The 14378-nt window shown below is 49.8% G+C and overlaps 1 protein-coding gene across 3 annotated transcripts in view; it reads right to left on the reverse strand.

Moving 5' to 3' along the window:
* Positions 1-1872: 1872 nt before the first annotated feature.
* Positions 1873-14378, reverse strand: part of TMEM132A (transmembrane protein 132A) — a 69537-nt gene continuing 57031 nt past the window's right edge. For all 3 annotated transcript variants that reach the window (XM_033920568.1, XM_033920570.1, XM_033920571.1), the window contains exons 9-11: positions 9459-9738; positions 8502-8693; positions 1873-4407 (exon numbers count right to left, since the gene is read on the reverse strand). In XM_033920568.1, the coding sequence (XP_033776459.1) occupies positions 2521-4407; positions 8502-8693; positions 9459-9738 (2359 nt within the window). In that variant the 3' untranslated portion in view covers positions 1873-2520. The remainder of the gene's footprint in view (positions 4408-8501; positions 8694-9458; positions 9739-14378) is intronic.

Here is a 14378-nt window from a genome sequence, read left to right on the forward strand (position 1 = left end):
GGAGTGCAACAAAGAGGTAGAAAGGGGTGAGGAGAAACCCTGCATATAGTGGAGGGGAGAGATACATGCATGGAAAGGGAGAAATGTTAGACATAGGGCGGAGGGCAGGGAGAGATGGTGTATGGGAAAACAGAAAGAAATATTTAAACATGATAATGGAGGGAGGAAGGGAGAGATGCTGCATGGAGGGGAAGAGAGAGAGCCACAAGGCAGAGAGAGAGAGAGACAGTAGACAGTACGAAAGAAATGTTGGATATGGCAGTGGAAGGAAAGAAGCAAACTTAGATTATACCACCAAGTACCACAATATATAGAAGTTTGCTTTTGTCAAGACACACTTAAATACCAAAATTTAAACAAAGTGAGCTTCAGGAGCTTAAGTGCAGCCCCATGACTGTCTCAATAGCAGGCTATGGACTTTTCCTGCAGGAACTTGTCTAAACCTTTTTTAAACCCAGCTAAGCTAGCCGCTGGAACTACATCCTCTGGCAACGAGTTTCAGAGCTTAACTATTCTTTGCGTTAAATAATATTTCCTCCTATTTGTTTTAAAAATATGCCCGTGCAATTTTGTTGAGTGTCCCCAGCTTTTTGGGTTTTTTTTTTGAAAGGGTGAAAAATCAATTCATTCTTACCCATGCTACACCGCTCATCATTTTGTAGACCTCAATCATATCCTCTGCCATCAGCCCTCTATTTTCCAAGCTGAAGAGCACCAACCTCTTTAGTCTTTCCTGATGCGAGACGAGTTCCAACCCTGCTCCTCCTCCCTCTACATCAGGGGTGTCAAAGTCCCTCCTCGAGGGCCGCAATCCAGTCGGGTTTCCAGGATTTCCCAATGAATATGCATGAGATCTATTTGCATGTACTGCTTTCATTGTAGGCTAATAGATCTCATGCATATTCATTGGGGAAATCCTGAAAACCCGACTGGATTCCGGCCCTCGAGGACCGGAGTTGCCCATCCCTGGCTTAGATGCTCTGTTGACACTGTCAAGGGGAAATACACACTAAGGGCTCCTTTTACTAAGTTGCGATGGTGGTTTTACTGCGCACTAGACGCTAACGCCAGCATTGAGCTGTTAGTTCTAGCCACGTAGCGCGGGTTTAGCGCACGCTAAAATTCTGCATGCGTTAAAAACGTTATCGCAGCTTAGCAAAAGGAGCCCTAACACACAATAAGGGGTTATCTTCCGCTAATGCTCCTCCATACAGCAGGGGCTGCTAGCACAAGCTGAGTGGACTACATGTTCCAGACTGCACTGGGTTTTACAGCTCAGCGCTGAGCCACCTTCACAAGGTAACTCTGCTGAGTCAGGGGGCGGGACTCAGCAGGGAGGTGTTTATCTGCCCACAGAGAAAGATCACTGGGAGAGATCCCCATGAGAGAGAAAAGTCTCTGAGGAAGGAAGAAGTCCCGGGGAGAGAGAGAGACTGCCTCTTTCCTAGCTGTAGGCTGAGGGAGCCTTGGAAAGATTTGGGACGTGTGCAAGAACCTCCAGGAATAACTGGTCTCTACTGAAACAGGGTAAGCCAAACCCATAAGGAGAATAAATATGGACATGACTTAAGGCTATGAAAACCAAGCCATTGTTTGTGCCTTTCCTGAGTCTATGAGGAAACAGACTCAGGTCTCTAGAAAAATAAAAGCTTTCTTATTGTTGCATCTTTTGACAGTGGGTTTTTTTTTGTGCTGTTTTGAGTGCATGTGGATTCTGCCACACATAGTTATAGAAGTGCCCTCCACCTCTTTAGCTCACAAACCTGTACAATCAGTTCTGAAATCTTCTCAAGGGTCGTAAGATTCTGAACTGTCTGTTTCCTCAAGCAAGAAAGACGCAGAAAGAAAAACCCAGATTTCGAAAGCAAGGCATTAGAAAAACATGTTAAAACTTTATTAACGGTAAAAGAGCGGAAACAATTTTTTTTTTTTTCTTTTAATATAAATAACAAAATCATTTAAATTTTCTTTTTTAAAACTATCAAACACGAGAAGGATAGTAAGTGATAGCTGTGCGCATTGTACAACAGTGTAGTGATATATGAATACACACAAAATGTGTGTGTGTGTGTGTGTGTGTGGTCAGAGCGAGTGAGGTTACGGCCATCTTACATTAGCTTCAAATTGGCAGTGAACTGGAAGAGATAACAGGAAGAATTAGACATCCCCAGGAAAAGAGACAAGTTTGCAGCTGGTGACCAATGAGAAGAAAAATGACAAAGTAGAAAAGGTAATTGCTTTGTTTCTAGAACTTTCATCCCTCCCAAAGTCTCCACCATACCTTCAGAAACACAATCAAGCCTGATCTATTCAGGTTAAATAGGATCTTTTCCAAGGCAAAAGCTCAGGTCACCTCTATATGGCGGTGGCTTTGACAGTTGCCAAGAGCCCTTGATGCCCTCACTAATTAGCAGTGGTTTCTGGGGTGCAGATCAGAATAATTTCCCTACGTTAGTCTGTAGTGTGGAGGAACATAGATCAGCCCTTAACAGAAAAGGTTATACACCACAACCGAATGCCTTATGAACTGCCCCTAATCCTCTCCATGTAGCTTTGAAGATCCTCAGGGTCCTTCAGCCCCATGTCCTCACAAACCCACCGGATATCTTCCTCACTGGCCACCAGGATGGACTGGACTGGGGCCGAGAGAGACCCATCTGAGATGCGGGGTGCAAAGGTCACAAATTCTCCCCGCTTGCGCCGAGGAACTTGCGAGTCTGGCTCCTTCTGAGAGAGGTTGCTAGACCCCTGAGAACCCACTTTTTTAGACAGCAGAGCACTGGAGCCCAACGGGGGTGGCTCTTTCTGAAACAATATGCCAGATATTGGCACGTTCCGTTCTTTGCAAGACACAGCATTGGAGCCTTGGAAGTTCAGTTCTGTTTGAGACAGGGTGGCAGACACTGGAACATTCAACTCCTTACGACTCAGGGTGTTGGAGCCTTGGGAACTCAGATCTTTCTGAAATAGGGTGCCAGACATTGGGACATTCATTTCCTTGCGAGCCAGAACACTGGTACTCAACTCCTTCCTAGATAAAGTGCCAGACAGTGGAGCATTCAGCTCTTTGCGAGACAGGATGCTAGATAGTGGCGTATTTAGCTCCTTCCTAGATAGAGTGCCAGAAAGTGGCATATTCTTCTCTTTGCGAGACAGAGTACTGGAGCTCGGACAGCTCCGCTCCTTCTGAGACAGGATACTAGATGCTGGCATATTCAGCTCCTTGCATAGCAAAGTGCTGTAAAATCTTGAGTTCAAGTCACCCTGAGAGAGGCTGACAAGTCCCATGTCCGTGTTTGACTGGAATGGAAGGAAAGTGGTGGTTATGTAAGTGGGATTCTCTAGCGGAATGTCCTGGGATCCCATCCGAGCCTTTCCTACTGAATTCTCCAATAACCCAACTTCGCAGTCTGTCTCTGGTATCCCATGGAAGTCTTTCTGCTCCTCACCTACAGGTTCTGGTGCCCCCTCCTGTATCCCTGATTTTGGAACACCATCATCACAGCTTCCACCTTCTGCTCCCCCCTGCTTTATGTCCCCAGAAGAACAATGCTCCTGGTTCTGGTTGCGGAGGTCCCGCTCCTGGTTTAGTTCCTGCTGGTCTGCTCCAAGCCACAGCCAATTGTGTGGTTGTGAAGTTGAGGCTTCATCTGCCTCGGGCGCCTTTTTACGCTGGTAACGAAGCATAAAGGTGATGCAGTTGATAAGGAAGATGAGAATAGCGAGAGAGAAGACTCCCAGGAGAACATACATGCCAATTTCCAGGTCAGTGACTGGCTGTGGAGCCTTTATAATAGAATCGTCATAGTCGTCTTCCTCATAATCGTAGTTGTCCATGTCATCAAAGTGTGATGACTCAGAGGAAGAAAATTGGTCTTTACTTCTCCCAAGATCAAATTTCCACACTGGAGACTGGGGTGCCGTGTCAGGATCTTGAACAATCCCGCCACCCTTCTTAATTTCCACTTTGCTTTGAGCTGCACGGGTAGGGGCTTCGTCCAACATGGATCCTTCAATTCCCTGAAAAGGAGACTCCGATTTCAGGTTCGAGTCACTCAGCGTTAGGTTTGGCATGGTCGGGAACTTCACACCTGCTTTCCCGCTCTTCTTCCTGCCTTCAGTGGTATCGTAGCTGACTCTAACCCAGGTGGTCCCTGATGCTAGAGTTCCCCGATGCTTTCCTTTCTGGCAAAGCTCAGGGGCTTGGATGGTGACCTGTAGGAGGAATCCCTCCCCATCGCCCTCAGACACATGGATCACAGGGTGTGTGAAATCTACATTTGGGTTCACGGACACCAGGCGGTGGTCTGCAGAGGTGATGGACACTTTGAGGTTCTGCCAGCTGTACAGTTCAATCGGAGCCATGGTGTGATCGCTGAATTGCAACCAGATACTGAGGATGGATTCCTGTAGAGACAGAAAATAAGAGAGAAAGATTTGGAGAACAAGTGACAAATAGGCATTTTGAGGCAGTGAGACAATTTGACAGTAGCAGAGTGACCACAAAACTGAGGGCAAAGAAATAGCAAGAAACCCCCCCCCAAAAAAAACAAAAAAAAAACCCACCAAGCAAAACATTTCTTCTCATGTTGATGCCTTTCAAATATTTCCAATATAGAATATACAGTTAAAACAAGATTTTCAAAAATCTAGAGGCCCATATTCAAAGACACACTGAAAAGGTACAACAACCAACTAATTCCGATTGGTTTCTTGAGGTGAATTTTTACTCTCCAGCTAAAAATTCCGATAAAACTAGAGACAATCACATTTTAACTGGCCCCCCTTTTATGAAGATGCGTTAGGCTTTATCGCCGGCAGAGGTGGTATCAGCTCCGACGCTCGTAGGAATCCTATAAGCGTCGGTGCTTTTACCACCGCGACCGGTGATTAAAAAAAAGCGTCACGTGGCTTCGTAAAAGTGTGTGTGTATGTGTTTGGGGGGGGGGGGGGTGTTACTAAGAAAGCATTGAAAAAAAATGCTGACCAGCTCAGTCTGTAGAAAACTATCCTCCACGCCCCGTTTGAAAGGAAAATAGCTCCTTCTCCCCCCCACTGCCTTACTTTGCCTCTATCCCGTATGTTTTTCATAAAATGTACCACTACCTGGAGTCGGTGCAGAGAATGGCCACCCGGATGGTCTCGGGACTCAAGGATCTACCGTACGAAAAACGGCTTGACAAATTACAGCTATACTCGCTGGAGGAGCGCAGAGAGAGGGGGGACATGATCGAGACGTTCAAGTATCTTAAATTAGTGCCGCATCGAGGCGGAGGAAGATATCTTCTTTTTCAAGGGTCCCACGACAACAAGAGGGCATCCGTTGAAAATCAGGGGCGGGAAACTACGAGGTGACACCAGGAAATTCTTTTTCACTGAAAGGGTGGTTGATCGCTGGAATAGTCTTCCACTACAGGTGATTGAGGCCAGCAGCGTGCCTGATTTTAAGGCCAAATGGGATCGGCACATGGGATCTCTTCACAGGGCAAAGGTAGGGGAGGGACATTAAGGTGGGCAGACTAGATGGGCCGTGGGCCCTTATCTGCCGTCTATTTCTATGTTTCTATGACCATTGGTCTGACCCAATAGAGCTATTCTTATGTTCTTATGTGAGCCAAATACAGCATAAGATAATTAAGCTATTGTACAAGTAACACCACTGATGAGGTTGGCTCTGAGGCACTGTGAAATGAGGCATTATGACATCATGATCTCAGCTCTGGAATGTTGCTCTCAGTGGGGTTCCGGAATCTTGCTATTCTTTGAGATGCTGGAATGTTGCTACTTCTTGGGGTTTGGCCAGGTACTAGGGACCTGGATTGGCCACCATGAGAATGGGCAACTGGGCTTGATGGTGACACCAGGAAATTCTTTTTCACTGAAAGGGTGGTTGATCGCTGGAATAGTCTTCCACTGCAGGTGATTGAGGCCAGCAGCGTGCCTGATTTTAAGGCCAAATGGGATCGGCACATGGGATCTCTTCACAGGGCAAAGGTAGGGGAGGGACATTAGGGTGGGCAGACTAGATGGGCCGTGGGCCCTTATCTGCCGTCTATTTCTATGTTTCTACCTACTTATAGCAGGCTTGAACAAAATTTTCAATAAATCTAGGAGCCAGCCTAAAATCTTAGGAGCCTAGCAGCTGAGACCTCCGTCACTTCAACTTCCTCACGCCTCCAACATTGCCTGCTGGGAGGGGGAGGGGTGGGAATCCCCTTCCAGATCAGCAGTAGCTCTTTTAGAAATTAATTTATGACGGCTGTTTTCCTATTCTGTGTCTGTAGGCTACGAAAGTTTAGTGAATCAGACCCTTAAGGTGCCTCTGGAGCAGCCCTCGCGGTTAGCACAGTGACCTTAGAACCAGGGAAACCGGGCTCGATCCCCACGGCGGGCTCATGCGACTCTGGGCAGGTCAACCTAATTCTCCTTTGCCCCAGATACAAAATAAGTACCTGCATATAAGATATTTGACTGTAACCGCAGAAAGGCGGTATTCCAATCCCATCCCTCTTGCAAATCACTAGCAGAAGCCAGTTGACTCCCTTTCCAAAGCGCACACTCAAGCTGTATGAGAGCACTCTTGATAGATGAAACAGCCTCTCTCTCGCTCCTATACCTCCTGCTCACCTTCACCCAGTCTCTCTCTCTCTTTTATCCCCTCTTCACCCTGTTTCTTACGTGCCCCCCCCCAGGTCAAAAGCGCGCGCAGACAACTAAGCGCAATGCGGAGGTGCGCACCGAAGAAAATGACTGTTTTCAAGGGCTCCAACGGGGGGTGTGGGTTTACTTTATACAGATAGCGCCATGTTGTGGGGGGTTTGGGGGGTTGTAACCCCCCACATTTTACTGAAAACTTCACTTTTTCCCTAAAAACAGGGAAACAGTTCAGTTTCCAGTATAATGAGAGCGGTTACAACCCCCGAAACCCCCCACAACGCGCTGCAATCTGTATTAAGTAAAGTGTGGGGGGGTTCCCCAACAAAAACCCCCGTTGGAGCCCCTAAAAACACTCTTTTTCTTCGGCGCGCACTTCCGTCTTGCGCTCAGTTGTCGGCGCGCGCCTTTGTCTTCGGCGGTTTTGTCTATGAACTGCCTCCCCGTCTCTCATACCCACCCTGTCTTCATCCAGTCTCTCTGAACCTTGGGGAGGAGGGGCTTGGAGCTGCCCCTGGGAGAAGCATGGCTTAAGGTTCACTTAGGTTGTCCGATACCCTTGTGCCAGCCCCGTCTTGATACAGACATGTATTTGCATGTGTAAATTGAAAATAGGGCCCCTAAATAACAGCTTAGTCTCCTATTCTCCTTTTCACACCTGAGTTATTTTTGAACTGTTTATTGTAATAAATTCATCTTCTTAATCTCTTATTTGTCCTGTTTGTCTGTTTTGAATAGGTTGTAAATCTCATAGAGCAGGGACCGTCTCTTATATGTATGTGTACAGTGCTGTGTACACCCAGTAGCACCACAGAAATGATACATAACAGTAGCGGCAGCAGCGACGCCGAGATCCTCTTTCTGGCTGGTGACTCCACTGCTGTATGTGCTTCACTTCTCCACCCTCCGTGTCAGCTGCTCACTTCCCCAATCTGACGAGGTCCTCCTGCACTCTTTCACAGTCGGGCCATGTTTTAAAATTATTTGCATAAATTTGCGTAATCTGAAAATGTCACGAACTCGCTCAACCCTCTCCTTTCCGGGTCATTAAGGAATGAATTAAATCATAGTGTCTGGCTCCAATACAGATGCCTGGAGAATTCTACTGTTAACCAAGCCCATTTCTTTGGGGAAACTGACTGTTCTGCACTCTGTTTCCTATCCTCTCACCAGTTGGCAATCCATGATAGACCATTACCTTCTAACCCGTGATCTTTTAATTTCTTACAGAGTCCATTCTTTTATGATCGTCAGCATTTCACAAGAGATCACTTATACACAGAAGCCCTGTCGTGCATGCACCTCCCTCCTCCACCGCCAAAACCGTGACCCCCCTGACACCAAGCGCCCCTCCCCCTCCTACAAAATCGTGGTGGTCTAGTGGGCTGGGCTCGGTTCAGACCCTCATCCCCAGCTCAAGAACCCTCCACCCCCAACACCGCTCCTCCCCCCTCCCCCGTACCTTTCATCGAAAATCAGGCAGGAGAGATGCCCACTCCCTCCTGCCTTGAAGGGCCGCCTCTTCAAAATGGTGGCCCTTCCCCCTCCCGGTGCATCCTGGATGCACTGGAAGGGGCCTAAGGGGGCGGTGTCATGGGCAGAAGGCTGGGATTTTGTAGGAGGGGGGTCGGGGAGATTGGAAAGCGGGGGGAGGGAGGAGGGGGCGCTTGGTGTCTGGGGTGTCAGAGGGAAGTGAAGGCGCACGGCAAGGGGTCCCATCAAGACGGCGCCCAGGGTGGACTACCCTCCCCACCCCCTTTTACTATGCCACTGAGGTGGGGGGGGAGGGGGAAAGACATCAGTTCTGAAAGCTCCTCTTCCACCCTTTCCTTCTTCACCTCTCTCACCTGTTTGTAGCTCTGCAACTCCTGCTGAGCTTGGCACGTGGCTATAAACACTCCGCTATGTCCCGCCATGCTGCTGAGCGACAGAGAGATCCCCGACACCAACTGGGTGCGCAGCTCCGAAATGGCAACTTTATCCTCCGATACCACCACCGTCTGCTCCCCAAGAACAGAGTGCGAGACCGGGGAGCGAACCTGCAACACATCCAAAATCATTATTGGTCCGCGCCCTAACAGCGGGGTACAAGACGTGAAATACTACGGGAAAAAAAACCTGACATTTTCATCCTCTCAAATAAATGCGTGAAACAAAATATTCCAGCCAGCTGTCATAAATACGCTGACTTACACTATTGCAAATTATTCAAAACTCACCTATTCACCTTAATGCCCCTTTTCAACCCTCCTCCTCCCCCCCCTTCTGATCTACTCCCCGCCCCATCTCCCTCCTCTCCTCCCACTTCTCTCCTTGCTGTTTGCAACTGTATGATCAACTTGATATGTAACCACTTGTAATCTCTGTCTAACTAATGTGAACCGCCTAGAACTCTTCGGGATATGGCGGTATACAAAAATTAAGTTATTTTTATTATTATTATAAAGTTATTATTATTTGTTAGTATTCTCAACACAAGAATATGCCACTCTTTACGTGAAAAGGTTACACTGTGTTCACTGTGGTGAAAGGTCACCATGAAATTAATCACCGCATTGAAACATGACAGGAAAATTTAAGATCTTCTCCCATCTGTTTCGTAAGAGAGTACAGATCTAAGGACTACACAGCAGCACTGCCAGGAATTACACCATAAATTAGGTGCTCTCGCCTTTCAACTTTGTGTCTGCATTGGAAGTGCTGGCCATTTTGGCGGGCTGCCCTGTTTGCTCATCATACCGTACACGGCCTCAACACGGCACGCTCCAGGAATGAAGGACAGAGATGAATCAAAAGCTACTCACTTCCACCGAGGTCACGCCTGGCTCCCGGCCAATCAGGATGCTTCCCTCCTCCAGCGCTGCTACTTGAGGGTCCTTGGCTCTTGCGTGCTCCCTCAACAAGTGCGAGACGTCCAGCAGCCAATCAGACCCCAGCAAGTATGTGACGTGTCGGCCGCCATCCAATGGGTGAGCCACAAAGTGGGCTAGGAAGCGAACACTGGCATGTTGGTACTGCGGTCTGCACTCTCGCGCCTTTCTCTCCACCGTACCATCCTCATCTGCTTGGTCCAGGTCAGTGAGCCTGCCAGAGAGAGATAAGAACATACGAATATCCTTAATGGGTCAGACCAATGGTCCATCAAGCCCAGTAGCCCGTTCTCACAGTGGTCAATCCAGGTCACTAGAACCTAGCCAAAACCCAAGGAGTAGCAATATAGCACAGTTACTTACCGTAACAGGTGTTATCCAGGGACAGCAGGCAGATATTCTTAACACATGGGTGACGTCACCGACGGAGCCCTCGGTACGGACCTTTTTAACTAGAAGTTTCTAGTTGGCCGCACCGCGCGTGCGCGAGTGCCTTCCCGCCCGACGGAGGAGTGCGTGGTCCCCAGTTAGGATAAGCCAGCTAAGAAGCCAACCCGGGGAGGTGGGTGGGACGTAAGAATATCTGCCTGCTGTCCCTGGATAACACCTGTTACGGTAAGTAACTGTGCTTTATCCCAGGACAAGCAGGCAGCATATTCTTAACACATGGGTGACCTCCAAGCTAACAAAGAGGGAGGTGGGATGGTTGGCCATTAGGAAAATAAATTTTGTAACACAGATTGGCCGAAGTGTCCATCCCGTCTGGAGAACGCATCCAGACAGTAGTGAGTAGTGAACGTGTGAACTGAGGACCAAGTGGCCGCCTTGCAGATTTCCTCGATGGGCGTGGAACGGAGGAAAGCTACAGAAGCAGCCATAGCTCGGACTCTGTGGGCCGTGACAGCTCCTTCCAGTGAGAGACCGGCCCGAGAATAACAGAAGGCAATACAGGCAGCAAGCCAATTTGAAAGCGTCCGTTTGGAGACAGGACGACCCAAACGGTTGGGATCGAAAGATACAAATAGCTGAGGGGATGTTCGGTGAGCTCTGGTACGATCAAGATAGTAAGCAAGGGCACGCTTACAATCCAGTGTGTGCAACGCCTGTTCCCCAGGATGCGAGTGAGGCTTAGGGAAGAAGACGGGTAGCACAATGGACTGGTTAAGGTGAAAAGCTGAGACCACCTTGGGAAGGAATTTAGGGTGGGTACGCAGAACAACCTTGTCATGGTGAAAAACAGTGAAAGGTGGGTCGGCAACCAGTGCATGCAGTTCGCTAACCCTCCTGGCAGAGGTGATGGCAATTAGGAAAAGCACCTTCCAGGTAAGAAGTCTGAGCGAAGTTGTGGCAAGAGGCTCAAACGGAGGTTTCATGAGTGCTGAGAGAACCACATTCAGGTCCCAGACGACAGGAGGAGGCTTGAGAGGCGGCTTGATATTGAAGAGCCCTCTCATAAATCTGGAAACCAGAGGATGAGCCGTGAGGGGTTTTCCGAGAATAGGCTCATGAAACGCAGTGATGGCACTGAGGTGGACTCTGATTGAGGTGGTTTTGAGGCCAGCGTTGGACAGTGAGAGCAAATATTCCAAGACAGTTTCCACCGCTAAGGAGGTGGGTTCCTGATGATGCCGGAGACACCACGAAGAGAATCTGGTCCACTTCTGATGGTAACATTGGAGAGTGGCCGGTTTCCTGGAGGCGTCCACAATGAGGCGGACCGGTTGAGATAGATTCTCCGGAGAGGTCAGCCCGAGAGAAACCAAGCTGTCAGGTGGAGGGAAGACAGATTGGGATGCAGTAGAGACTGATGCTGCTGTGTAAGCAGAGTAGGAAACACAGGAAGAGGAATGGGCTCCCTGGAGCTGAGTTGAAGCAGGAGGGAGAACCAGTGTTGACGAGGCCACCGAGGGGCGATGAGAATCATGGTGGCGTTGTCCTTGCGGAGTTTGGACAAGGTCCGCAACATCAGAGGAAGTGGAGGGAAGGCATAGAGGAACCGATCCCTCCAGTCGAGCAGGAATGCATCCGGAGCCAGACGGTGAGGAGAGAAGAGTCTGGAACAGAATTGGGGCAGCTGATGGTTGTGAGGTGCTGCAAAGAGGTCCACCTGTGGAGTGCCCCATCGAGCAAAGATGGAGAGCAGAGTCGGAGGGTCCAACGTCCACTCGTGAGGTTGAAGGATGCGGCTGAGATTGTCGGCCAGAGAGTTCTGTTCGCCCTGGATATAGACCGCCCTGAGAAAGAGATTGCGGTCCGTGGCCCAGGTCCAGATGCGCAGAGCCTCCAAACAAAGGGGGCGAGATCCGGTGCCGCCTTGCTTGTTTATGTAGTACATGGCAACTTGATTGTCTGTGCACAGGAGGAGGACTTGAGGGCAGAGAAGATGTTGGAAAGCCTTGAGGGCGTAGAACATGGCTCTGAGTTCCAGGAAATTTATGTGATGACGACGCTCCTGTGGGGTCCAAAGTCCCTGGGTGCGTAGATCTCCTAGGTGAGCTCCCCATGCGTAGGGGGACGCATCGGTGGTGATGATCATAGAGTGGGGGGGCAGATGAAAAAGAAGACCCCTGGAAAGATTTGAGGAGTTCAACCACCATTGGAGAGATTGCTGAAGAGATGATGTCACAGAGATGGGATGCGAAAGAAGATCTGTAGTCTGTGACCATTGGTTGGCGAGAGTCCACTGAGGTGTACGAAGGTGGAGACGTGCCAGAGGAAGGACATGCACCGTCGAGGCCATGTGACCCAGGAGGACCATCATCTGTCGGGCAGGAATGGAGGGATGTCTGAGTACCTGACGGCAGAGGTGGAGCAGGGTCTGCTGGCGATCGGAGGGGAGAAAGGCCCTCATCAGCGTGGTGTCCAGAACTGCTCCAATGAATTGAAGTCGCTGGGTGGGAAGCAGATGCGACTTGGGGTAGTTGATCTCGAACCCCAGGAGGTGGAGGAGAGAGATGGTGTGATGAGTAGCTTGTAGCACGAGTTGAGATGAGGGTGCTTTCACCAACCAATCGTCCAAGTAGGGGAACACCTGGAGGTTGTGAGACCTGAGGAAGGCCGCCACCACTATCAGGCATTTGGTGAAGACTCTGGGTGAGGAAGCGAGGCCGAACGGTAGCACCTTGTACTGATAGTGGTGGTGCAGCACCTGGAACCGCAGGTAGCGGCGAGAATTCTGATTGATGGAGATGTGAGTGTAGGCCTCTTTGAGGTCCAGGGAACATAGCCAGTCGTGGTGAGAAAGAAGAGGGTAGAGCGTGGCAAGGGAGAGCATTCTGAACTTCTCCTTGACCAGACACTTGTTGAGGTCCCTGAGATCGAGAATGGGACGGAGGTCTCCCGTCTTTTTGGGTACCAGGAAGTAGCGGGAGTAGAATCCCTGACCCCTTTGATCTGGAGGTACTTCTTCGATGGCATTGAGAAGGAGGAGGGATTGAACCTCCCTCAGAAGGAGGGGGGTTTGAGAGGAGTGTGAAGCAGACTCTACGGGAAGGTTGTCCGGTGGAAGAGTCTGGAAGTTGAGAGAGTAGCCGTGGCGAATGATGTTGAGGACCCACTGGTCTGACGTGATGACTTCCCAACGGCTTGAGAAAATGGTGAGACGACCCCCGATAGGCTGTGGAAGAGGCAGCGAGGGTGGATGACTGGCTATGCCCTGGAGAGAAGAGTCAAAAGGGCTGAGATTGTTTAGCAGGCTGAGAAGGCTTGGAGGGTTGAGTGGCCTGAGATCGAGCCTGGGCATGGTGCTGCTGTTGACGGGGTCGCCGAGATTGTTGGGGAGGCGGATTGAGTGGCCTGGCTGAGAACCTCCGCTGGTAAGAGGATTGAGGCCGATAGGGTCGAGCAGGCGGAGCCTTCCTTTTCGGCTTGATCAGGGTGTCCCACCTGGTCTCATGGGCCGAGAGTTTCTGGGTGGTGGAATCCAGGGACTCTCCAAAGAGTTCATCCCCGAGACAGGGGGCGTTGGCCAAACGATCCTGGTGGTTGATGTCCAGGTCGGAGACTCTGAGCCAGGCTAAGCGACGCATGGCTATGGCCATGGCAGAGGCCCGAGAGGTGAGCTCGAAGGAGTCGTATATTGAGCGGACCATATATTTTCGCATCTGGAGAAGGCCAGAGATGTGTTGTTGGAATAGCGGGACCTTGCGCTCAGGAAGGTACTTCTGGAGGGCAGACAGTTGTTGGACCAAGTGTTTCAGATAGAAAAATGGAAGGAATAGTTGTTTGCCCTGTTGGCAAGCATGGCATTCTGGTAAAGCCTCTTGCCAAACTTGTCCATAGTCTTACCTTCTCTGCCAGGAGGGGTAGAGGCATAGACACTGGAGCCCTGAGTCTTTTTTAAGGTGGATTCCACCAGAAGAGACTCATGGGGCAATTGAGATTTGTCGAATCCAGGAATGGGAATGACACGGTAAAGGTTGTCCAGTTTACGGGGGGCTCCCGGTACCGTGAGGGGATTTTCCAAGTTATTGTAGAACGTTTCCCGTAGGATGTCATGCACGGGAAGCTTGAGGAACTCCTTAGGAGGTTGCTCAAAGTCTAAAGCCTCTAGAAAGGCTTGAGACTTTTTTGAGTCAGATTCCAGAGGAAGGGACAGGGCAGCAGACATTTCCCTCAGAAATTTAGAAAATGAGGACTGCTCTGGTTTAGAGGTGGCATCGGGTGCCGATGGTTCCTCATCAGATGAGGAGGGATCCTCCTCGGTACCGAGAGGAGTTTCCTCCCATAAGTCAGGGTCCCTGACCTCTGGTGCATGTCGAGACACCGGGGTGGAGGGCGCGGTATGGCGAGTCTTGGACAAAGACTTTCCAGAGCGCACCGAAACGGTACCAGGGGAGGACGACCGGCGTCTAT

This window comes from Geotrypetes seraphini, chromosome 14, assembly GCF_902459505.1.
Source record: "Geotrypetes seraphini chromosome 14, aGeoSer1.1, whole genome shotgun sequence".
NCBI lineage: Eukaryota > Metazoa > Chordata > Amphibia > Gymnophiona > Dermophiidae > Geotrypetes > Geotrypetes seraphini.